Source organism: Sinocyclocheilus rhinocerous, unplaced genomic scaffold (genome assembly GCF_001515625.1).
Source record: "Sinocyclocheilus rhinocerous isolate Xijiao unplaced genomic scaffold, SAMN03320098_v1.1 scaffold57, whole genome shotgun sequence".
In the NCBI taxonomy this organism is placed as follows: domain Eukaryota; kingdom Metazoa; phylum Chordata; class Actinopteri; order Cypriniformes; family Cyprinidae; genus Sinocyclocheilus; species Sinocyclocheilus rhinocerous.
Genome location: NW_015652130.1, coordinates 1,724,387 through 1,751,195, shown reverse-complemented (window position 1 = coordinate 1,751,195; position 26,809 = coordinate 1,724,387). Strand labels below are relative to the sequence as shown.

Below are 26,809 nucleotides of genomic sequence, written 5' to 3'. Positions count from 1 at the left end.
CTGAACCCAAACTTTTGAACATTTTATTATCTGTGAGTCAAAAACTGGAAGTCTGATCACTCAAAAAAAATATGAATAACACCTCTCCTCAACAAACCACTTCATTTGAGGTATCATTCATGTTCATAGCACAAAGAGAGCACAGACACACAAAACATATTTTTGTTAGGGGTTTGGAGACGATTTTTTAGCAAGCAATTCTAAATATAAATTAGCAAAACAATGACTATAAGCAGTTATTAACATATCCATGACCAAAAAATAAAATAAAATCAATTTGTTTTGTACTTTTTCTTGCCATTAACTGGACATGATGAAGGTGACAGTATAATCTGGCTTAAAGACAAATGATCTAATGTGCTTACACAAGCACTACTGATGTGTGACAGTACTGGAACTGCAATTAGAAAATAGATGTTTTAGACTTTAGGGTCATAGTGAAAAAAATAAAATAAAATCAATTTGTTTTGTACTTTTTCTTGCCATTAACTGGACATGATGAAGGTGACAGTATAATCTGGCTTAAAGACAAATGATCTAATGTGCTTACACAAGCACTACTGATGTGTGACAGTACTGGAACTGCAATTAGAAAATAGATGTTTTAGACTTTAGGCTAGGTCATAGTGCGCGCCTGAATACTATAAACAGTCTATCTGACAACAATCCCTCGCTTTCCAGTTTGCACCAGCCATGGAAGCCTGGGGGAAAACACTGTTGTAGGAAGTATTTAAAAAAAAAAATCTCACTATCATATTTCATTTTAGTGGTAAGAAACCATTATTACACTGGTGAAGAAACAGAGAGAAAAGACATATCTGCAGACAAAATAAACCATCTATCACCGCAAACACCAGTCTCAGTTCCAATCAAAGAGACCCATTCATTATTTTTACGCTCTGTCATGCCGCAAGCAGGAAATAAAGCTTTATGAAAAGATGCACATATCTGCCTCTTAATCGCGCATTATCGATGCGAATGCTCTTGATGAATTTTAATAGCATCACAGCTGCCTGATCATCGCCTGTTAATAATACATGTGAGACTTGTTGTGACAACAGTATGCATATTTAATCATTGTGTCCGGGATTACACAAGCTTACCGCTTGGCAAATATATATATAAAAAAGTTAATTGATTAATTAATAATTAAGTAAATAAATAAATCATAAAAACAACAGTGATCAAAGAATAAAGGTTGGTTCCAGTTTGTAAATGAGGACTTTTTAAAGGGATAGTTCACCCAAAAATGAAAATTCTGTCATTTACTCACCCTCAAATTGGTACAAACCTGTATGAATTTCTTTCTTCTTTCTGAACACAAGAGGATATTTTGAAGAATGCTGGTAACCAAACAGTTGACGGCAGACATTGACTTCCATAGTATTTTTTCCCCCCCATATTATGGAAGTCAATAGCTACTGTCAACTGTTTGGTTTTCATTTTTGGGTGAACTATCCATGTAAGCACCAATAGTTGCAATATACTTAAAAAAAAGATATAAGAATCAATCACCACCTTGCCTATGAAAATTATAATTACTAGTAGGATTACAATCAAGTTTAAATATACATACACTACCAGTCAAATGTTTGGAAATACTTATGATTTTTAAAAATGTTTTTGAAAGAATTCTCATTTGATCAAAAATACAGTAAAACGGTAATGCAAAATATTATTGCAATTAAATATTATTATTTACTTTTTAAAATATATTTTCAAATGCCATTTATTCCTGTGATGGCTGTTATTCCAGTTTCCACAAATTTTAAGCATCAAAAACGGTTTTCAACACTGATAATAATAACCATTATTAATAAATTAACACTAATTTTGAGCACCAAATCAGCATATTATAATGATGTAAGTTCAAAGAATGAATTATTAGAATTATGTTAAATGATTATACTGTACATTCACAAAATCACTTTCCAGAGCATTTTCATTCACTGCTCCTTGCTGCTGGAATGATCTTCCCAACTCTATCCGAAACACCAAATCCCTGACAATATTCAAGAAATCACTGAAAATTAATCTCTTCTGTCAGCACTTAACTGCATCCTGATGAGAGCAAAAAAAAAAATCTATGCTTTAACTATTCCTAAATCTCTCCTTGTTGTAGCTTGTAGAGTTCTAAATGATGTCTGAAACTTTGTATTACTAGCACTTCTCATTTTAATTGCCACTTTGTGATGAATCTCTTGTTGCATTCCTCATTTGTAAATCTCTTTGGATAACAGAATCCAAATGAATGAATAAACGTAAATGTAAATGCACGACTTCATTTTAATTCTGCTAGTAATGACATCAACATGTTGTGACCTAGTCTAACCTCCAATCTCCATTTATGTCCTCCTTAGAGAGAAACTATCCACTGTATGGACTGTCACCAAGTGCAGCGTTTACCGTCTGGCCCTGTGTTGACAGTCGCAGTAAGAACCGAGAATAGAGAACCTGAAAGAGCGAGAGAAATCAGAAAAAACAGCAGCAGTCTGAAAAGCTCTTCGCTTAAGGCCTCCAGAATATCGCATCTTCTTTTCTCCTAACAGGACCAGACAGAGTGCACATGCTCTGTGCTCTCACTGCCGCACGACTCCGGGGCAGATGCCATCATGCCCATTGTTAGCGGCAGAGCAGAAAAAAGTGATTTCAGCGTTCGCTACACCTGAAAGGGCCTATCTCCATTAGCAAATGGAGGTCAGCCGCATTACATTCCCACACTAAACATAGTTATTGAGCAATACGGAGAATAAGGCTGAATGACTTGGACGGCGTCTGAATGCAGAGAGGCTCGGAGGCTGAGGTGGAGGTAAGCAGCTGCTCAAATGCTTGTGCGTGACTGATCCGACCTGACTTCGGCGGCACGGAAGGCTCGATTTGGGTCTACGCTGCACATTTCGGGGCACTCCTGAAGTCAGTCGCGCACACAAACATTTACTCATACCCATAATGCCAAATCCAGCGATGAGGAAAACGCATCTCAGAAGAGAGCTGACAGCTCCGATCAGATGCGACCTCGAAGATTCTCTTGTATTCTATACTTTTTGGACATGCAACGACATTGGATGGTAAAACAAGGAATGGAGGACAAAAGACAAAGAGATGACACCTTGTTGAGTTTTTGCGGTGAATCTAAAATAGCCAGAAGCCAAGAGATGGTCTATTATTATTATTATCATCTCTCCATTAACACAAATACTTTGTCCTTGGCTTGACTGCTAACTTGTGTCTCACGCACAAGATATCCTGCAAAGGAAGCATATCACTATACTATTGCTCATATTTAGGCTTAGAAAAAGAACAAAATTAACAGTCACCAGTTGCATGGTTTAAATTGAATTAAAAAATAAACAAACTGGCTTCTACTGAAAACATCTGGAACATCTCACGTGTCGTCTAACAGTGAAAAAAATATATATAATCAGGGTTATGCGGGGTGTTTTTTCTCTCAAGCATGTGATAGTGAATATATTAAATAATCCTCATATTAAACCACCAAAATGAAAATAACACGTACTGCTTGTGTGTGAAAATATCTAACGGTGAAAAAATATATATAATCAGGGTTTTTTTTTTTCTCCAGAAAAAAATGTGATGGCAAATATATTAAATAATTCTCACATTAAAACATCAAAATGAAAATAACACGTACAAAGTCACAATGTGTCTTCACGTTTTGCGACAGGTGGTGTTTTACATGAAAAACACGAGATCAGGAAAACTGTCTCATCTTGAATGAGAAAGTAAAATAATTACATTGCTGTAAAGTACCACTCTGTTTTTAATTATAAAAATAAATAAAATGATACAAATTTCTCAAAAATAAAATACAATAAAAAAATCTAAAACATGAAATAAAATAATACAAAATAAAGCTAAATAATTGCAGTAAACATGTAGGGACAAAATATCATTAGCTTTTAAATTATAAAAACAAAAATAAAATGATACAAATAAAATGATACAAATAAAATAAAATAAAAATTCAAAACAATTAAATAAAAATAAAGCTAAAAATGCTGTAAACATTGCTGTAGGGACAAAACATCATTTTATTTTTAATTAAAATAAAATAAAATAAAATTCAGTAACCACCCACCTAGCAAGAGAATAGCATCTATCCAGAACACTCTAGCTACCAAACAGCAACCTGCAAAAATCTTGTTTTTATTAATAAGCTGTTGAACTATTCAATATACCACAATCAGGGTCCAATGCAATAGATGTAAACTGCTTAAATACAATGTTGTTTGGTGACTGCTTTAAGAAATTTCATTTACAGACATAATGTGAGGCAGACGGCGCTACGCACAGCTCCTGAGTCTCCTAAGCCTTAGCCTAGGAGCCTAGCACATAATCAGTTGTTTTGTTGTTGGGAATGAGTGGCAGTGTATTCCTGCAAGGCTGAATTTATTCCCACAGGATTGTGTACGGGTGACGAAGTGTGTGTGTGTGTGTGTGTGTGTGGCGGGGGGGTTGTTAGCAGGAAGCCTTGGGGACGTCATAATGTGTGACTGGTGTCCAGTGGAGAGGGACACACTGTTTACTGACACCTAGACAGCAAGGAGAGACAAGCGGCTTCAAGCTGTTGAGACGTTTTGAGCCTTTCTGACACACCACTAAAGCTTCATGCAAGCTTTTATGTGCTGTCATTTACACAAATTAAGTAAATACTAAACATATTGTATCAGATACTAATATAATTCTGTCACCGATGGAGTTTTGGTTCCTTGCCGCTGTCGCCTCTGGCTTGCTTAGTTAGGGACACTTATTTTCCAGCGATTTCGTCGACTTGATTGCACAGATACTATACTGAACTGAGCTGGATGATGACATCACTGAATTCAATGATGAACTGCCTTTAACTGAAAATTGAGTGTTTACTGTTGTCCTTTTGCATTATTGACACACTATTTTCCTATTTAATACTGTAAAGCTGCTTTGACACAATCTGTATTGTTAAAAGTGCTATATGAATAAAGGTGACTTGACTTGACTATAAGCAGGATACATTGTATGCTACAAGTGATCACACCTACATTTTTGACTTGGCAAAATATTGCAAAACCCTTGTAGATATTGAAGGTGGGCTCTTTTGACATGGAACAGTAAGCAAGCACCTACCTATCATCCAGAACACACTAGCAACCAAACAGCAACATGAAAATGTAAGAAAGGAGTTTTTTAAAAGTTATGACAAGTCAAAGTTTTGGTGACCAAACACAGCACTTGAAATATAAACTTTCCAGAGCAACTGTCAGGGAAACTTTGACAACTTTGGATTCAAACGCTGGAGAACACGATCATTAGGTTTTATACATACTTGTGGAATTGATGTAGTCAAAAGAGGATGTACCAAATACTAAGGAATTATTGAGTTTTAAATCAAATTGAAAATACCGTCAACTCAACTTTTCACTCAAATTGTTAGTATAATTATAACGGGGGAAAACATTAAATAGAGGCCTTTTCACTAAAGTGCATACATAAATGTTAGCCTAAAATGCTGGGGAAAAGGCAGTGACATGTTATTTGTCAATTTTGATTTGTATAACTGAAACAAATACAGTTACCAAGCCATTTGCTTCTCATATAGCATAGGCTGATTTTGAACACTCTGAATCGCTTTGTATCAGACTTTAATTAATATATTCACAGCATGTCCAGATGTTAAGTAGAGGGGGTATGATGAAATACCCGGTGAATGATGACTTAATAAGCCCCATAATGCATGGTGCCAGAGTGCTCCTCATTTATTCACCGATCATACATATATAGAATCTTATGAGTTCAGACTCCTTGAGTGTAATCACCAATCAAAAGAGCTTCATGGCATTTTAAAAACGTTCATAAAAGAATTTATTTTGTCACTGTAATTTACATTTGCTAACAAGAAAATAAGTTGGTGTATATATATATATATATACACGTACATACATACATAGACACACACACACAACACATATATACAGTAATAATTATAATTATAATAATTATAAATAATTATAAACAGTATAATTGCTATTATTTATATCATTATTTTCTTACTGAACATAAGAACAAATAGAAAATAGAACTTCTTATATATATATATATATATATATATATAAATTAAAGGGAACATAATACTGCATACATTCTGCAAAAAGTGATGTTGTCTTGTTTTCCAGTGCAAAAGATGCTTAAATCAAGATACATTTACTTGAGAAGCAAAATGGCATGTTTTCTGTGAAATTGATCAAAATAAAGTTAAGAGTTAATGATTAAAAAGAGCATTTTTTTTTTTTTAGAAAACAAGACTTCATATTGGACAACAAGACAAAAATACTGAGGAAGATCTTAATTTTTAGCAATGCATGTGACATTTAACACCATGACTTTATCAATTTTTGACTTTCTGCTGTGATTTAAGACCTTAATTTGTGTGAACTAAGACCTGAAGAAACTCTGAATTACAAATATAGAGTACATAATAATAGCTAAATTGTTTATTGTCTTGATACAAGTGAGGAGGAAATGCAATTAGTGTTTAAAATCATTAAACTGCTCTCCAAGCCTGGCCAAGCCAGTTCAGGTGCCCTTCAACCAAACGCTATCAGCAAACACAACTAATGCCCTTGATCCTCTACAGACTATGATCTACCAAACAATTAGCTCTCAACCTCATGAGAGATCCTTAGATTTAACCGAGCAAAAATGCAGATAATGTGCAAGAGATCATCTGCTTCCATTTTATAGTCTGAGTCACAAGCTTACACATGTATACACACTCGGGAGGTTTGGCACGCTAATGCATGCTCACACTGTTGCACGTGGCCAAACATCTTATCACATTTGTATTGGAGCAGCGTAAGAGCCAGCACACAGTTTCTCCTCCAATCACACCCCAATCCTCTCTTCTCGCCTTCTCCCTCGCCAGTGGATTATATACAGCTCAATCAGCATGTGCGAGCGCATTCGTGGCATAAGGAAACAGGGGGCCAGCTGTCTTCTCTGCCTTATGCTTCCCCTGACAGTTGCTCTGGCAGGCAGGGCCCTGCTCCTGACGAGAGGTTCTCTGCAGCATATGAGTCCTCAAAGCTGTAGCCAGTCATTCAGACCCCGAGTGCAGAAGGTAATGAATAGCACGATGGAAGAAGAAGAAGAAGAAGAAGAATAAGAAACGGAGCAATTCCAATAGGGTCCTCACACCATCGGTGCTCGGGCCCTAATAATTATAAATAATTATAAACAGTATAATTGCTATTATTTATATCATTATTTTCTTACTGAACATAAGAACAAATAGAAAATAGAACTTCTTTTAAAACAAAACCTTTATTTATTATGATTTAATAATAATTGATTTATTATTTATTGTGATTGATTTATTTATTATGATTATTATATTTTCTTTTCTTATTTTTCTAATATTCTATTTGTATAATGCATCTGCATGTATTTTAAAATACTATGACACATTTAAATACTAAATAAATAAATGGACATCAAACAATTACAGGGTTTCTGCAGGTTTTATGAAGGTAAATTTAAGACTTTTATACAGCTCAATCAGCATGTGCGAGCGCATTCGTGGCATAAGGAAACAGGGGGCCAGCTGTCTTCTCTGCCTTATGCTTCCCCTGACAGTTGCTCTGGCAGGCAGGGCCCTGCTCCTGACGAGAGGTTCTCTGCAGCATATGAGTCCTCAAAGCTGTAGCCAGTCATTCAGACCCCGAGTGCAGAAGGTAATGAATAGCACGATGCTGCGATATTCATTCGTTACTGCGCCACCCACTGACTATGCCAAGTTTGACTGCAGAGGATGCTTGGGGGAGAAAGAGATGGATGGCATAAATGATCAATGTCATCATCAGCTGTCACAGGAAGTCACTTTTTCCAAAGCAGACAAGAACTGGAGACACACGTCTTTAAAGTGTATCGATGTCAAAATACTACAGCATTAATTATTTATGACTAAACGCTTTTTTATTAGCTTTTCTGGACCTATTACAGCTTGTACAAGAAAATCTGGGGTGATTTGTGTGAGCACTGAATCAGTCCAGCTGTACAGCACTTTTATAGTCTCTAACAGGGCTGTCACAATACCAAAAATTCAATAGTCAATACCATGATTCTCAAAATCAGTTCAGCAAAAACTAATGATACTGAATACACGCTTAATAATGATTTGTATCTACTATAACAATTTATATGAACTAAGTATACTATTATAGTATAAAACATGATTGAAATAAATAAACAAATAAATAATAATAATTATTATGTTTAATTCATAATCTAAAATATTATTAAAACTTAAAAGAACTGTTTTCTATTTTAATATTTTTTTAAATTAAATTTATGCAGCCATTACCCCAGTGTTGTTCAGTGTCACATGATCCTTCAGAAATCATTCTAATGTTGATTCGCTGCTCAAGAAACATTTCTTATTATCATCAATGTTGCATAATATCTTTGTGGAAACCATGATATATTTTTTATAATTCTTTGATGAATAGAAAGTTCAAATGAACAGTATTTATCTGAAATATAAATCTTTTTCAACATTATAAATGTCTTTACTGTCACTTTTGATACATCCTTGCAGAAATTATTATTATTTTTTTTTATTAAATAAAATATCTTACTTATCCCGAACTTGAAATGTAATGTACATCAATAAATAAATAGTATTAACTAATTAAATTGAAAGAACAGAATTGCAGCCTTCAAGCATTTGCCAAATAAGAAAATAACACTTTTACAGTACTTATTTAACTTATTTGTAAACGGTACACAGTTGTTGTTTTTTTTGCATGAAACAAGAACTCAGATTCTCATGGTTTTTCAAAGTGTTCAAACATTAGTCAGACAAAGTGAAGGAACCAAATGTAGTCATTACTTGTTACTACTAATAATGCAGAAAGACAGGTATTGTTACATTTTTTAAATATTTTAGTACCAACTTAGTACCTTGGTATTTTTTAACACCTCTAGCCTCCAAACTACTTATGAAAGATTCAGCCAAACTCTTACAGTTATTATTTTTCTTCTTTGTAAAGTTAACAGAGAAAGTCTTGCTTCCTTTCACAGAGTTTTTCCTTCCACAGTGCCACAGAGACAAGGACATGATACAAGTTAACATACAAAGGCTTCTTTCGGTTTAAATCCAGACACGTTATACTTGCACAGAATAACAGTTCCTTTTCAGACAGTCTCGTACTCCTGTACTCCATGTTTCCTCCTTCTACGAGTCAAAGATAAATCACGCTCCAACACCAAAATGAATTTTCGTCTAATTTATGAGGACAGCTGAAAGGAAGCTTTGGCAAACCAACTAGCAGCCACACAGTCAAGAAAACACTTGCCAAATCCAACAAAGACAAGAAAAAAGTTGTTTTTTAACCAGCCTCTGTTAATGGGCAATACTAATAGTATGCTTACACAATACATAATATGTTTAATATACTGTAAATGTTATGTCTATTGGTTACTTCAACCATTTTACTTCAAAGAAACGCTTTAAAACTGCTAAAAATGACTCAATTCAATTTCTTCAACAAGACAACCCCACATTTTTCCAGTAAATCACCTAATGACATACTTCTAACTCTTAGACAACGAAACGATCAACATCTGCGAATAAAAGAATAACTAACATCACCATTAACACATAACATAATTATCTAAATAAATGGCTTGTCTGTCAGAAAAAAATAATGAATTATACTATTTGTAACTAGCTGGAAGAGTCTTTGTCTAATCTGATCTCTTTGTTGCTTTGCCACTTCCTGTAGCTGCCAAATTTAGAAAGCAGACCCCGTTGAATGTGACACATGCAGCCCACTCATCTGCTACATTTCAGCACAGATTATAACAGTTAGTTCTGGTCACCCAATTTGATTTGATGAATTGATTTTTTTATTGATTGATTTCATCCTAAAATATCTCAATGCAGGCTTTACTAACATAAAATCTTCTTACAATTGTTAGCTCCACCCGCTCTGTAGAGCTTGATGCGAATCACTTTGATATCAGTGTCTTTTCTTTGTCCAATTTGTGTAATACATGTGTGCTGTGCCATTGTTTAAAATCAGTCTTATCATGCAGCTCCACCATTCAGAATTTAAAGATTGTCTCACTTACAATTCATGAGGTAGAATTTAAATGGAATTGGCAACAAAACATAAATAATTACACAATTACTTATGACTATGTACAGCATATTTAAGAAGTATGAGGGAAATGACATACTGTAGACATATGGGGTTGGGGTATATTTAAAGATAGCTGATGGATAAATGTCTTTTTGGATGCTGTTCAATCATAGCTCACGTAACAAAAGTGCGAATGCTTTGGATCCATGCCGCCCTTCAAAAAGGCCATGTGAAAAAGCACCTATTGTGCAATAAACGCTAACAAAGCACTTCTTCTAACAAGCAACACTGTTGGCACCATTAATAAGCAGTTAAATCACACGCAGCTGGATTAATTGATAGAGGCCATCAAAGTGATGGCAGAGTTAATGAACATTTCACGGTGGAGGTAGAGACGTGAGATTCGGCAGAGAAACTCTGGGAGAAATACAGGGGAGGAGCAGCCCAGCATGGATGAAATGCTCGATGCTTCAGGGTCTTTGTGTAACTCAGGAAGAGAGCGATCGTAATTTTTTACGGCTTTCTGACCCGCATCCCTCGCTCGGTATAGGGAAGGATGCTGCTTGACGCTACAGGGAGGCAGGTGAGGGTGGAAGTGGGTTTGCACACAAACAGCTCCGTCTCCGGAGGGCGACTGGGCTTGCCTACACATGCTGTCAGAGAACTGAGAGATGCTGATGGGATTATATGATCTGCAGATTGGACAACCGAGTGCCGAGAGACTGCCGGAAGACCTCTCCTCTGGAAAAATGAGGTGTAAATGAAATATGAACGAGCTTGAAGTAGTACTGACTGACCTCCGGAGTGAGGGGGCGGCCCGCAGAGAAGCACCACTCCTTGTCCTTCCCGGACAGACACAGAACTCCGCTTGTGGGTTTTGAAGTTTTCCAAATCTGAAAAAGGAGAGAAAACAGAGAAAAACATTACACTTATGCTAATGTAGACTGTAGATTCATGAAAATATATGCAGCACATTCAATGCGATTGTATTTTTATTCCTAAAAAACTATTTTACGCTACAATCAGTGAGCCACACAAAGTTAAAGCCTTGGAGGAGTGTGTATACAGACGTGGTAAATAGCCTTCAGCTGGACTGGAGGCTAAATCATCACCTATTGCGTCTGTTTATTGAGAGAGTTTGAGCCTCTTGCTGACTCAGACTAGAATAAATGGGGGGAAAAAAGTTTGAGGATGAAAGTTAAATTCAAAAAGAACGGGCCACAAAGACTGGGAGAATGTCTAGCATATATTACTGACATCCTGCTGTGTTTTGAATATTACAGTGCAACTGGATTTTTCTTTCTCATGCAATACTCCACCACAATGCTTTGCTATGTGTTGCTAAGGTGTTGAAAGTGGATTTTAGTGCATTGCTATTCGGTTGCTAGGGTGTTCTAGGTGGTTTCAAAGGCACTTTAAAGCAAGTCATTTCACTCTGTGGCCATTTTGGTAACGTCCCCCAGACAGCTACTTCAATATCAACTCAAAAAATGTACCTATACATACAATTCACTGCAGTTTCCAGCTGAAATGAACTCAGTAAAACACCAGCAATTTTTATTCTCTTTCACAATTCTGAAATTATGATTCCAGTGGCAGATTATCAATTAATAAAGATTTAGTTTCAATCATTTTATCTCCTCAAGACACTTGTACCTTAGTGAATGATTTGTAAACTAATACATGTTTGCATCACATAACCAGCTTCACATGTATGGCTTTTCTGATGTAGTAAACTTGCTCGGTAGCTCACCTGGTAAACCACTTCACTTGTGATACGAAGAAACACTAGTCATGTTAAAATTTTTTAAAGACTTGTAGAAGCAAGGTAAAATGGCATGATTGCTTCAGCAAATGTGTTTTTATCCCAAGTTCACTTGGGGTTTGGTTTAGTGTAGGTGATAAGTTATTTTCAAATATACAGTAGAGCATTAAACTTTTAGTGCCACTCACTGAACATTTCATTTCCAAATTGCCACAATTCGTACAACAACCAATGTAATAAAACATTACAGATCCACGTTCCTCAGTTTTGGATAAAACTGAATTTGTTAACTTCACTGGACATGTTGTGAAAGGTGCAAGGCTATAGCAATGTAATATTGCTTTGCAATAATGTCACCACTGACACATTTTTTCCAACCTTCCAATCTACTGAACCTGGGTTATTCAATAGAAGCAATAAGCAGGCAAGTACATTTCTAGGGGTCATATGATGTTGCTAAAAAGAACATTATTTTGTGTATTTGGTGTAATGAAATGTTTATGCGGTTTAAGGTTAAAAAAACACATTATTTTCCACATACTGTACATTATTGTTTCTCCTCTATGCCCCGCCTTTCTGAAACGCGTCGATTTTTACAAAGCTCATCGGTCTGAAAAAGCGAGGTGTGCTCTGATTGGCCAGCTATCCAGTGCGTTGTGATTGGCCGAATACCTCAAGCGTGAGACGGAAATGTTACGCCCCTTGCCATATTGTGATGCCTTGTCCCGGCCGGAGCGAGACGAGACAAAAACATGAAAACCCATTACAAACAAGGCATTTGTTGCATCCAGTGGGGACATAAATACGGACACCAACAACATTACTACAGCGAGAATAAAAGTTACGTCTTCTTTCTTTGCGTGAACATTTGGCGGCGTTATGCAAATTTTCCCACACCGTGACGTAGACATGTGGGGGCGTGTTAGAACGAGCCGTTTTAGGTAGGTGTGGTTGACTCTTAACTTTTATAAAGAATATCTCTTTGGATTTGAGACTTTAGTCTTTGCAACTTTACAGATCTTCTTTATGCACCAAGAGCTTGTAACACTTCAAAGAGAAAGGAAAAATTGATCTTGCATCATATGACCCCTTTAAAACCTAAAAAACAGTTTAGAGGTCGTAAGTCAGATTGCTCTTCTTAAAGGCATAGTTCACTCAGAAATGGAAATTCTGCAATCATTTACTCATGTCATTCTGTATGACTTTCTCTCTTCTGTGGAACACACCGATTTGGACCCCACCGATTTTCAGTGCATGGACAAAAACAAACAAGTATCAATAATGTCTGTAGCACAAACAGTGTGGTCCAAGCTTAGCATTCAGGCCTAGTTTTTTTTTTTTTTTTTAGGATTTCCTTACTAAAAATGTCATTGTGTTTAAAAGCTCACTGACAGACCATCAAATCTACAATCACCAGCAATGTAATTTTACAACATTTAACAGATTTGGAGTAAAGATGAGGACAAAATCAATGGGTACCTCCAAACAGAAGAGTGCTCTTGCCCAAGTGTGGTGGTGTTTTGCAAAGCGTGAGCCACACATGAGTGCTTTTAATGGCTCCTGCAGTTATCAGGCCCCCTCTGATGAGTTGTATTCATCACAAATCGTGCTGGCAACCATTACAAAGCCGTTCCAAAAAACGTATCAATAATCGCATGCCAATGTGCATTGGCTCGTTTAGTTTACACTCGAAGTAGATTGGTCCCTCTAAGCGAGATCCCAATTCGTCGGTCATCCGACGTGACGTCGAGAGTGACCGACTGAAAGGGAACTGAATTTCCTTTCCTTTGAAACTAATTTAGATTTGACAATTGACGGAAAACAATAACAAGCCACAACAGCTTCCTGCTTGTCCCTTGCTCAATTGTTGCCTAAAATCATTGGGAAAGGTAATTCGTACAGGCAGATCGAATGCATGGATGGGCGCCTTGTAAAGTCTCAGGTGGGAACTGTTGAAATGTGCTTCGTTACAGGATCTTTTATTGTTTTTCAGAAACAAAAATGAACAATTAGATGATGAGTCTATGCAATAGGCTAGACACTGGGGCTAGCTGTCACACAGGGAAGTTAATGCTTGTTTTCTTTAGTACTGCTTTTGTATGTTGGTTTCAAACCATTTTGTAAATTCTGCCCAACAAAACTAAAGTTCCAAGATTAATAAGTAAATAAATACAAATAAAAACACAATGAAATATTAAGACAACAAAAGTCAACAACATAATTAAGGCAGACTGTTGGGTTGAGAAAATTTGTCACATTTATATACAGGCAGGTCATCATATGTGTGAAAATTATATATTTTTTAATACTTTTTTGTATTATTGAAATGTTTAATTTGAGCTGAAAAGCCTACAATAGTTTATTCTGCGTCAGGTTCTCAATATGACAGCTTACCACATGCAATGTGACAACATGCCCGACTATTATAATAATGAAATAGCATGTCTTTGGTGAACTGTGTCTTTTTAAGGAATGCGTCTATCCAGAAATTGGCTTTCAGTAATAAACCTGCAGTACCATGAGAAATATTCACTGGATTAAAAAGTGTGAAAACATTCACACTGAAAAAAAGAGGACATTGAGAGACTTCATTAATTAATTTGTTTAATTCCCATACCTTAAACCCACCACTAAATTCCGCTCTCAACATGACTGGAATAATCTTGAAATTATTTGACGTTAAATCACTGAAGAGAGTTTTTAATGGCATCCCTGTTGCACTTCAAGGATCAAAAATATAGATGCTGATGTAAAAAATTTCTGCGAGACCAGCACGCTTTTGAATTGGAAAGCGTGAAGTCAGCTTTGTGAGCCCCCGCTGTCATCTTCCTCAAAGGGATTCTGCAGTCGCTCAGCTGAAAAGTACATCAAAGTTCAGAGACCCCTTTACTTGAGTGACTCACGTTGAAGAACACCTCACAACTGGCCTCATCTAACAAAATCATTACCATGAGCTCTTATATAGGTCGGATATTCTAAACAAAGCTGTGTTCAACTTCACTAAGTCTCACGCCACATGCGAACGCTGACATTTAATGGCACACATTGCAAAAATCAGAAGAATTAACCCACATTAACCTCGTCTCCAATGATCCTGGGTCTGTGGTGTCACCTGGAGCACTGATGCAGAGATGAAGTGGCTAAATCAATGCTAAATCTTCCTCACTTCCCCCTAAAAACACAGACCAGCGATTGGTTCTGCTTCGCGGCTATATTTAAATGCTAAATTATGGCACTCAACGGTTTATGAAGATGACTAAAAGGTCAGCTAGAATGTGTCATGTTGGCTAGAGGACAAGTCTATTAGGGGGCTTTGGCTAATTATTTCTTAAAACATAAATTTCTTTTTAACCCTGGGAGTCAGTGGCAATTTGAAATACTGGTCTTCTATTAGGAAAAGCAATTCCTGTGCATTTTTCACAGATTAATATGTGACTTCGCGGTAAATGCTCATACACCTCTGCAAAGAGCAGTCTGTAATGAAGGAGTAATTTATGTAATTGCTTTTTCGCTGGGACAGGGAATCAGCATCAGTGAGCTGTTGAAACCAAGCTGCTTATCTTATTTTTCAACGGATGCCGGTAAACTTGTACACTAAATTATGTTGAAATTCACACTGATTTTAGTAACTGGTCCAACTTATTGTGTTTTTAAAATTGCATCTTTGTGCGAAAAAAAAGTACGTGGTTAAATTAAAAAAATAAATAAATAGAAAACTTTGTATCAGGCCAGCTGGGCCTTTTTCCTAAAGCCCACCAAATGCTCAGCTTCCAAAGGCCACCGAAATGAATTCAAGTCACAGATGTGTCATGAATTGTATGATGCTTATTGACAGACTGTTAATACTTGTAATACTTGCAGGCTAATTACCCGTATGAATGTCAGGGCATAGCTGGGAATGAGGCATGCAAATTATTCATCATTTGTTAATTTGTAGTCTTTGTTTTGGAAGGAAATTTTGTGAAAGACAGGCTTTACAGTGTATTCAATCAAATGGAGTCCTTCTGTCATTACTACACTGGCAGATGGACAGACAAAAGGAAAAAAAAGAGATTTAAAAAAAAAGCTTTTATAAGCTACTACCTTCATAAACTGTTAAAATAAACTAAAAGAATAAAAGAATGGATTATTCTTATTGAATAAGAATTTGAAATAAATAAGATTTATTTTACTGAATATGCACAACCAATGCACACCAATATAATGATTTTGAATTCCAAAAAGCAATTCCAGTTTGCTTTTTGGAATTGAACATTAAAGATTATTTATATTTGTATCTATATTTTTAACTTTAGTAATATTTACAGTAAGTTAAGTCTACACATTACCCAAACTTCAAGGAAAATCGTGACAGTAGTACCTGGATTGTGGCCAGTAAGCAAACCAAACAGCGAGCGCTTGAGCACTCATGATTATAACCCTATTGGATTCTATCTAGACATGATGGGAAGGCAACAAAGGGCTGGACTGCCACTTTCATGTCAATGAAACACAGGATGTTAGATAAAAGACTAACAGAAGCCATACAATTGAGAGCCTACAAGAACAAAGTGGACAAACACATTCAACATCTAAGGTACTGAATTAATTTGAGGCAGGAAAAAAAGAAAAGAATGTCTTTTGGGGTATATTTTGGATAGAGATAAAAGCCGGAGTGATTTGGAGGGGGGACATATGGTCGTCCACAGCGAGAGTGGGGCGCACCAGATTTGATCGCAGCCGGTTTACCTTTATCAGGCTACTGACAATCCCAATCCTGATGTCACTATAGTTTTTTTGTCTGCCTTTTTTTTGGGAAGGTTTCAAGTGGTGCTCCCCGCTCCATAAACACACACCAAAAAGAGCAAAGAGACTATTGTTGTTTAAAGTACTCAGCGGGCTGTTTCCTTCAGGATAGCACACAGCTGAGGTTTTTCAAAAAGAAAGTGAAATAGACAGAAAGGAAGAGGGGTACTTAAACAAATGCTTCTTTTAATATACACAGCTGAAACCATTCACTTTTTTATTTCCCCTGAAGAAACGTGGCATAAAAGCATCCCACACCAGCCGCTCACATGAAGGCATGACTTTACAAAGAATACACGCACACGCATCCCCATAAACAGTTGGGACTGGGGGGATCCAGATGGTATTCATTTAAACAGTTCAGGCTAAGGAAATGCATAAAATAAAAATGTGGTAAATACGCATTTAACACTTACAGGGATACTCTAAATCAGTGCTTGTGGTTTGGCTTCAGGACACAAATTTTACACTAAACATCAAGTAGCACCCAAATTGTTTTGAACTGTTTAAAGTACACAACTGATCATGTACTTAAAATCAGATGTAGACATTTACATTTAGTCATTTTATGAATATTACAGTTAACCAATAACATGCAAAATGATAAACTTGACAAGTTAATAATTTTGTAAATCTATATGCAGCAGCAGATATGCAAATATTAGGAGAACGTACAGACCTGCCACAACTAACCAGTTCAGAAGCACTGCTCTAAATGTTAACAAAGATAAGAAGTACATTGTTTTCATTAAAAAAAATAAAAAAATTTTTGTTGTTGTAAGTCCTGTAGAGGATGTCATTAGAAGGTTTTCTTAGATTTGTAGCTTCTGGGGATAATTGATTTTAGCAAATTGTACCCAAAGCATAGTTAGGTTATTTAAAATAAAATTTAAAAATTTAATAAAATATCATTTAAAATATTAAAATAATAAACAATAAATAAATTGTGCTCAAAGTACAGCTTAGAAAATTAAATAAAAGCTAAATATAATTTAAAATGTAGAATAAATAACAAAAAATTGTGTCCAAAGAACAGCTTGTATGTAAATAAAAATAAATAAATATAACTATTAAAACTTCTAAATGTCCTTGATAAACCCTCAAAACACTTATTTTCCCAAATCAGCAGAAATTCATTTCCCAGATCAGCCATGGTGTTACAGTGTCAAACTGTTGCTATATTCCAATGGGGAATGTCTCAATTTTATTCATAAAAACTTTTAAGGGAATTTATTTAATCTCAAATCACTTACCCCATGTGTTTTTACCTTAAATGACAGGCATGCATTTTGGACTGAGAAATAAGACATGGTGCTGCCGTGATGCAATGTCCCATGAGCACTTTCCAATTCTGCCATTCATAACAGTTCGAAATGAAGAAAAACGACACCACTGAAGAACTTCCAGCTATGCAAAACCGATCTGATGGGATGTACAGTAATCTAAATGAACCTGACTATCAAGAGCCGCCACCGTGGGCGATTTGTAAATGCCAGCATAACTTATCATGGTCCTAGTGAGCCGTCGTGTCTTTATAAAGACTGGTGATACACGCGACCCTCCCTCCACAGGAAGGAGATATAATACTCAAACCAGACTGGCAGAGGAACTCCAGCTGTTTTTCACTGTCAATTGGGACAGAATAAAAAGAAATCCCTCAAATGCTTGATTAACAGCTCTTCCTCTCTCCCTCTTTATTAGCTGTCACATTTGTACTCCTGTGAATATTTCTCAGGGTAGGTTTAATTTTGAAAGGCAATTTCTGTACAGACACATACCTTGAAATCTGAGCTACAAAAGAGCTATTGAACCATTACTGGTCAGGAAAAAAGATATAGTTCATTTAACATGTGTAAACCAGCAGTGGGGCATGTTGACACAATTCAATTTATTCTTGGAAAAACACCAGTTTTACTACAGTATCTACACCATACCTGAACTAAAAGTAATCATATACAATAGAGCAGTACAAAGGTGTAGAAACAATTTGCACTCAGAAATTGCAAGTAAATCTCACATTACAAAAAAAAAAAACCAGCAAGTAACACTGAATTAAACATGAAAGCTTGAAGTACAAAGAAATAGTATTTTCTTCTAAAACATACTGTTCAACCGTTCAAAACAACCGTTCAAGTACACTGTACAAAAAATTATATGTCCATGTATTATCGACTATTGAATGAATTCATAATAATTATGAAATGCAAAACGATTAATAAAAACAGTAAAAATGTAAAAGGCAGCACAAAAAAATATCAAACCACTGTTTCAGCCAATGAAATGTCAATTTGCCTCAATATAAATATATTGAACACAGTTTAGTCCTCATTATATACAGTAGTTCATCATTGCTTTAATGTGTGACGCTATGGTTTAGTGAAGTTCCCATTTTCTTCGAAAGAAAATTATATTGGATTTCTAGTATTCACAAAAACAAGCCTAATTAAGTCAATTTTGATCAAAACTAGACGTTCTAAACTACTGCTATAGAAAAAACAAGCATTTGTGTAATCAGACTCCAAACCTCACTATTACTGAGATTCTGAGCCCTTGTGACAACTGGTATCTTGACTATATATAGTAGGTAATGTCTTCAGTATTCACTGACCCATCAAATAACTTCAGCTGAACTGCAAAATATTCTTTCAACCTGTCACCACAATGCTCAACATGTTATTAACTCTGCAGATACTCAGTTTAATTTCTTACAAAGCCAAAAAGAACTTTAATTGTTATTGCCCATTAAGAGCGAGGTCTTTTTCAGGACCCAAATATGAAAATGAGAAGATGGTACATATGTGAAATACGATTAAGACGCAGCACACAGCCTTCTCTATCAATGGCATTTTAATTAAAAACATTCTGCAATTCCCCAGAATGCAATTACTGCTTTAGGGATTGGTGCATCGACACTGACAATTTTTCTCATTTCCCATGCATCTACTGACAACCCTTTCAATATCTGCCTAATTCATCCAGTCCTATTCAGAGAGAATGAAAAAAAAACATTTTATCACATCCAATGAAAGTCTCTTTTATAACCTGTACTTTTCATCATTTGAAAGCACACAAAGGCAACGTACAAGGTTACACCAAAGTAACCATAAATGTATTTTCACACATTAAGTGATTTTCAACAGTCATTTATTTGAAAAGAAAAGGCAGAGGTGTTTAGAGACAAATACATTCTAAGAGATGCAAACTACTTCACGTGCCACCTATTATTTCTAAAGCTAGCCCTGACAGAAAGCTGCTAAAAAAAAAGCATGAATAAAAACCACACTTGTGCAAATTGTATAAAATTATACAAAAGACAAATAAATCCCATGAAATGGCTTCATTAATGTTGTTTTCTTTCCTTTGTTAATGTGTTTCTTAATGAAACAGGATTTTAAAAAACTGCCAAAGGGACTGATTTTATAAGTAAAACCTTTTTTTTTTTACCATGTAGAAATGTTTTTAATAATAACATCAATGTATTAACAAAACCACTCTAAGTCTAAATTTCAGGTTAAGGAATGATCTATACTTACAGTATTTAGAAACCAGAAGTGTGGTTTCAAATGTATTTTAAAAAGTGTTTCATTGCCAAGTTTGTGGTTATGAACTATATTACTGATAATCCTCAAACAGATTTTTCAGAGAATTTCTCAGAGAAATGTTAAGAGCAAATGCCGTAACCAAGTTAGTCTATCAATACACACATACAGTAAATATTTTAAAAATATTTACATGTATATACATTTATATATTTATATTCTTATATTTTATATTATATCTAAATAACTTTAACATATAAACATAACATATTTTTCAAAAATATATACATGCATGTGTTTGTATTTATATATACATAATAAATATACACAGTATACACACATATATTATGTAAACAAAAACTTTTATTTTGGATGTGATTAATCGCGATTAATCGTTTGACAGCACTAATTTTAATATTTTGCAGCAAAATGTAAATACATAACTAGTAGTCAATCGTTTTATTATTTATATATTATTTTGTATTCAATTACGTAAATCACAACTCTTTATGAGATGGATAGTATATTTCCATGAAAAACGTCAAGAACAATGTTTAGCTTTTTTAGGGAGCATTTTTAGAGAAAAATTTAGATATACCTGTGAGTACAAGAGGAGTCTATAATATTTGTGTGTCGCAAAGCTTATACATATAAACCAGCAGCCACAAACCTCCAATTTTCAGCATTTTCCTTCATCTACTTTACAGCATTAAAACATTTGACGAATTCAAGTTGGAAATGTGACTTCTCGACTTCACCTTTATGCATTCTCATGCACAATGTGGTCGCCTACAAATTCTCCAGCATTAGATACCAAATTAGAAAATATCCCATCTAATAACATCAGCTGCCCTTTAAATTATTCTCTTGAACCTGCACCACTCCATCATGCGGCGGAGTTAATTAAGCTATGGAGAGAGTAATAAAGAAGATGGATGTGGAGCAGTCAGAGACGCGTGCCCCCACCACACGACAACAACTGAAGCCTAGTAAGGTCAGAGACCAGCGATTGATGGATCTGTCAGCCAATCGTCTTACGATGACAGCGGACTTCCTCCCCACAGAATTGCATTGTTCCTGCCATATAGTGCCATCGCCTTCAGGCAGTGGTCTTGCTGGGAATGTGGTGAATCAGAATTCATTTGGAAAAGTCTGTTTGTCATTTGCTATCAGTGCATGCAAAAACGGGTCAGCCAATCAGAGTCGTCCAATCAGAGAGAAATTCTGTAGTTATACTAAAACACTTTCATTTCTAAATTGGTCTGGGCAATAAAGCAATAGCAATAATTATTTCCATACAATTTTCCTCAATGAAATTATAACAAAAGTTTCATATAATATTTATGCATTATGCAAACTTGTGATGCACCACAATTTTGGTAACCGAACATTTTTGGCTGAAGCAGCAATAGTTGTCCGTTCGAAATAGTTTTGTAGGGCTGAAATCATTGAAATCATCATCTTGTGCACAAAAAAAGATTCCAGCTTTCAAATGCTGTTAATTTGACCACAAAATAAAAACAATAAATGTGGATTTGACATTATTATTACATATATTTAATGTGGTGACAGATCGGTGTAGGCGCCTCAGTTCAAGTGGCACGTCAATCGATCATTTCTTCCTCTTTACTACCAGTTAAACTGCAGCACAAAATAAACAAGAATGAACATCAGAAGGTCTGTTGAAAGTAGTATAACTGACTGAAATGTATAATGTCTCATGTAATCACTCAATCAGTTTTTCAAATGTGGAAAGATGTCAATAAAACAAAAAAGCCACTCAATGTCCATTAATCTGATAGTAAACTACAAAAAACACTAGAAAATTTTTTTTTTTTTATAAATATATGTACTATATTACATATTCATTATATTTTTACTTAACCTGTTATCTTCACTTTTTATTGTACATTTGAAAAAAAAATCTGTCATGAAAACAAGTTTTTATCACGTTTTTATTCACCTGTTTGGTAAGTGTTTGTTTTCTGATAATAAAGATTAACTATCTGGTTTCTGCAACGTTCACTCTGTAGCAAAAATGTGGCTTTAAACTTGAAAGAAATAAAGATTTGACATATTGTGATAATTAACGATTTTGACTGATATGAAAAATGTTATCATGCAATTTTTTTTAGGGCCACCCCTGTTTCTAAATGTAGAAAGTTGTCTAAATTATGTATATTAATTTGCCAATTTATAACCAAATCAAACTGAATGATAATGAAAGACGTGATATATTTAACAAAGGAAAATAATTTCCGATTCGTTAGCAAATAGCCTCGTTATTGAGTGTGCAGTACATTGCCGTGTAAACATGTTTTTGTTTTTTTTACACAGTATATGAAAAAGTAATCATTATAAAAACATTTTAAACAGTGCCATTCCAATTCAAAGAAAAAGGAGTGCAAAAAGTGACAAAATCTATAGAAATTCAACCATAAAATCTGAATTTTACATTGTAAGGCATAGTCATATGCTGCATTACTGTCACATGTCACACTTATTATGCTGCATGTTTAATGAATGGGAATTAAATTATCTCCTTGGAAATAAAACCTTTCTCAAGCATTTTTTAATCAAGCATTTGGCAATATTATATTCCAGTCCAGAAAACAAATTGTAAAAAGTATGTATTATTACTATTATTTATTACATTTATTACCGATTTATTTTTATTAAAATAAAACAAAATTATATAAAAATGGTTAGTTTATAGTTTACTTATTATTATGAAGAAAAAAATCACATACTGTGTCCAGTGCCCTCTGAAGAAATTATGCAATTAGTATGGTAGTACGCTATTTGGAACATAGCCTCAGTCTCATTATTTTATATGCTGGATAAAGCGTTTCTTGTGGTGTGTAGAAAGGGTGGAGCTTAAACCAATTAGCTGCCAGTCGTCGCTTTCAAAACAGCCAGGAGCACAAGGCCTGAATGTGTTTCAATGAATCTCATTTTTTGATATCTCATTATCAGCCCATATAAATGACGACTACGTGACTGAATCTGGCCTCTGAACAACCTGTGCGTATGTGAGATACAGACAGAGTGAAAGAGAAACAAGAACGAGAGAGACTGAGAAAGCTACCAGGCTCTCCTCAGGGAAAACATTTCCATTTTGATCATGTTATCAGCGAGGAGGACAAGGGCCAGCATACAGTGTGTGCCGTCAGGTCTGCAATGTCCTGTTTGTTTGGGCCTGATGTGTGCTGCTGTGGTTTGATCAGAGATCAGAATGTGACTTACAGGCAAAGGTTAGGCTGGCCTCCCTGCTGACAATAGTCCCGAAGGAGTTAGAAGCAAGGCACTGGTACGTCCCAGCGTCCTCGTCTTTATTGAGATGGTTGATGCGAAGGTTGCCTCCAGAGAGGCTGTGATGGGAGCCGGGTTTAGGGTTGAGCAGGCTGCCATTTAGCTTCCACCTACAACACAAAGGAGTTCACAGTTCAGAGATTTCAATATGAACTCATACATTTCTCATCATGACCTTCCATGACCTAAATGTCATAACAAAGCTTATGTTGTAGTTGTATTCGCTTATTCTCAAAAATAAGAGCATATATGAAAAAAATAAGTCATTTACACCACCGTTCAGAAGTTTGTCACAGTATGATTTTTAAAAAGAAATTAATACTTTTATTCAGAAGGAACCCATTAAATTGATCAAAAGTGACAATAAAGACATTTATAATGTTACAAAAGATTTCCATTTCAAATACTGTTCTTTTTAATTTTTTTATTCATCAAAGAAACTGTTTCCACAAATATATTGAGAAGCACAACTGTTTTCAACATTGATCATTATAATAAAAGCTTCTTAAAGCACCAAATCGATATATCAGAATGATTTCTGAAGAATCATGTGACACTGAAGACATTCAGTGAAAATTCAGATTTTTCATAGGAATAAACTATATTTTAAGATATATAAAAAAATATAAAACAGTTATTTAAAATTGTGATATTTCAAAAAAGTAGTATATATTATTTTTTTATGTTCTACTAATTTTAGTACAAACATCCGAGACAAAGTCGATACTTAAAATATTTCTCAATTCAAATGCTTTTAAGTCTCTAGAAGTATGAAAAACAAACATTTGAGAAATAAAAATCACTTTAAATATTGATTTAGACTTGCACTCTATTCATTTACTAACTGCTTGTTTTCTATAAAAAACTAACACTAGCTTCTCTGTTCTTTTTGTATTCTATCTGTTTGTTTTCTTTTTATTTATTATACAATTAACAAAAAGCAAAATAGGGGGCCTCTAACGCCTAGCTTGCTCTATTCTTTTTCTATTCTGTCTGTTTTCTTTTTATTTATTATATAATTTAAAAAAAATATTTTGATTTTGATTGCTTCCATTGTCCTCATTTGTAGGTCGCTTTGACTAAATGTAAATGTAAATGTAAATATAAAGTAGCTATAAAAACTATTTGGACACTTAAGCCACTCTTAAAAAGGTTTTTAAAGTTATTTTAAAGACATAACACTTTTTTTTTTTAACAAAAAATTATTTACAAAAAACGAAATAGTCAAGACAGTTTTTGGGACAACTATATAATATTGGATGAACATACTGAATGTATTTCTGAGTAGTTATTTGTATTCATTAGCAAATTAATTTATACACTTTTTAAAATACAGAATAAAATGTAAAACAAAAAATAAGAAATTGGTTTATAAAATAATACAGAAAATCTTCAGGGTGTACAAACATTGCAGTCAATCTCATCTAATAAAGTTTAATAAGAAAACACAGGGTGGAATTGGTGTTACCAATTGTTTTGCAACTATCGAGTGTCATCAGACCAGTGGGTACAAATCTGGGCTGTTGAAACAAAACCTCCAAGTGTGATCCCACATAAAGAGAACCAGTGAACTGCGCTGAGTTACTAAGATCCATAATTATTAAACTCCAGATTAAAGCACTTAGTACACTACACTAACTCCAAAGGGATTGTCCTTGCAATTAGTGCACTGTAAACTACTTTGCATAAAAAGTGTCTGCTAAATGAAAAGCAACCAGCTGTAGTCCTGATAAATTCAGAAGCCTGTTTTTTTCCCCCATACCAAGATTAATGCCCAGAATGGCACGGCTTGTGACCATCCATCTTGTTGAACACAAAGTCATACAGCATCAAATGTGAGCTTTATCATGGCAGAGCACCAATCAAAACTAATATTTGCAGTGAGCACCCCCATATTCTATAGCATGCAGTGTGATTACTACAGGAATTTACTGAGATTACTGAAGGATAGAATTCATTTAAGTTATCATCGGATTCTCCTACCCTTCAAACAGCCTTATTAAAACAAACAAGCTGCCAAATCAATACAAAAACTCACATATAAAGCTGACTTTGAAATATCACTGTCTTTTCATCATTAACAGTGGTAATGGGATGATGACTGCACTTCATTCATGAGGTTATATGTGTGTTATGAGAGACTTGAAACTGAAATCGGGATATAGGTTTATGACTTATCCAATCATAAAGGCTGTGATTTAATTAAGTGAAGCTCAGCACTGTTTTTTTTTTTTTTTTTTTACACACGAGCAGCTCATCATCTGTTGTTTTTTTTCAGTGTTTTTTGTTATTATTATTATTTTTTCCTTAAATACTTTTTCTACTGTTTACTTTTCTTATTCTACAGTGAAATATTACAAAATTAATAATAACAATTATATTTATTATTATTATTATTTTATTTTTTTTAAATTTGTCATTATATAAATCACAAATTTTGGCCAAATTGCCAAATCGCATTTCAAATCAAATTTTTTTTTTAAATCAGAAATTGCAATTACATTTTCACCCAAAATCATGCAGCCCAAGATCTATGTTCGATAGGACAATCCTAACTAGCTGAAGTTACACTATTAACTCTTTCCCCGCCAGCATTTATTTATTTTTTTTAAGTTGCCAGCCACCGCCAGCGATTTTGATGATTTTCACTCAACTTTGATGGCCTCCGGTATATTTTGCTGTATGAATATTTGAATATGCAATACACCATAATAAAGATCAGAGCCTCTACTTTTAAACAAAAATCTAAATCAGTTTTATTCTAGCTTAAAGCATTCTTTTTTTTATCAACACTTGAATATAAATGCATAATTTTCATAAAAATGCATAATTTTGAGCAAAAAGGTGAGAAAATCAAATTTTTATCAAAAACTACATCTGGATAATATTCAGTACGATTTTCAAAACATAAATCCAGTAAATCGCTTCCATCAAAACCTCCAAAGCTTGCACAGACATATACCACTTCCTGGATCAACATTTTACTCCGTAACATTATGCAGTTTTCATTTATATGCGGTCTATTGCTGATGATCGCATTATTTTTCATATGCATCTGTTTACATAAGAGATCGCTAGTTTCTCCGTCCTGTTCACGTGTGTTTTTGTTCGGGAGGTTTTGTACTCGTTCAGAAGATGTGTAATAGCGCCCCCGAGTGTATAACAGAGAAAACACGAAAAGCTGTAAAAACTCGTCTTTGGCGGGGAAAGAGTTAAAGGCAGGGTATGTGATTTTTCAAAAACACTTTAGAAAACTGATTCGGGCCGAA

The 26,809-nt window shown here is 34.8% G+C and overlaps 1 protein-coding gene across 2 annotated transcripts in view; it reads right to left on the bottom strand.

The window, feature by feature from the left end:
- The window catches only part of LOC107713523 (contactin-4-like), a 149,856-nt gene that overhangs the window by 71,787 nt on the left and 51,260 nt on the right, over positions 1–26,809 (bottom strand). For both annotated transcript variants that reach the window (XM_016519057.1, XM_016519058.1), the window contains exons 4-5: positions 23,475–23,650; positions 10,937–11,032 (exon numbers count right to left, since the gene is read on the bottom strand). In XM_016519057.1, the coding sequence (XP_016374543.1) occupies positions 10,937–11,032; positions 23,475–23,650 (272 nt within the window). The remainder of the gene's footprint in view (positions 1–10,936; positions 11,033–23,474; positions 23,651–26,809) is intronic.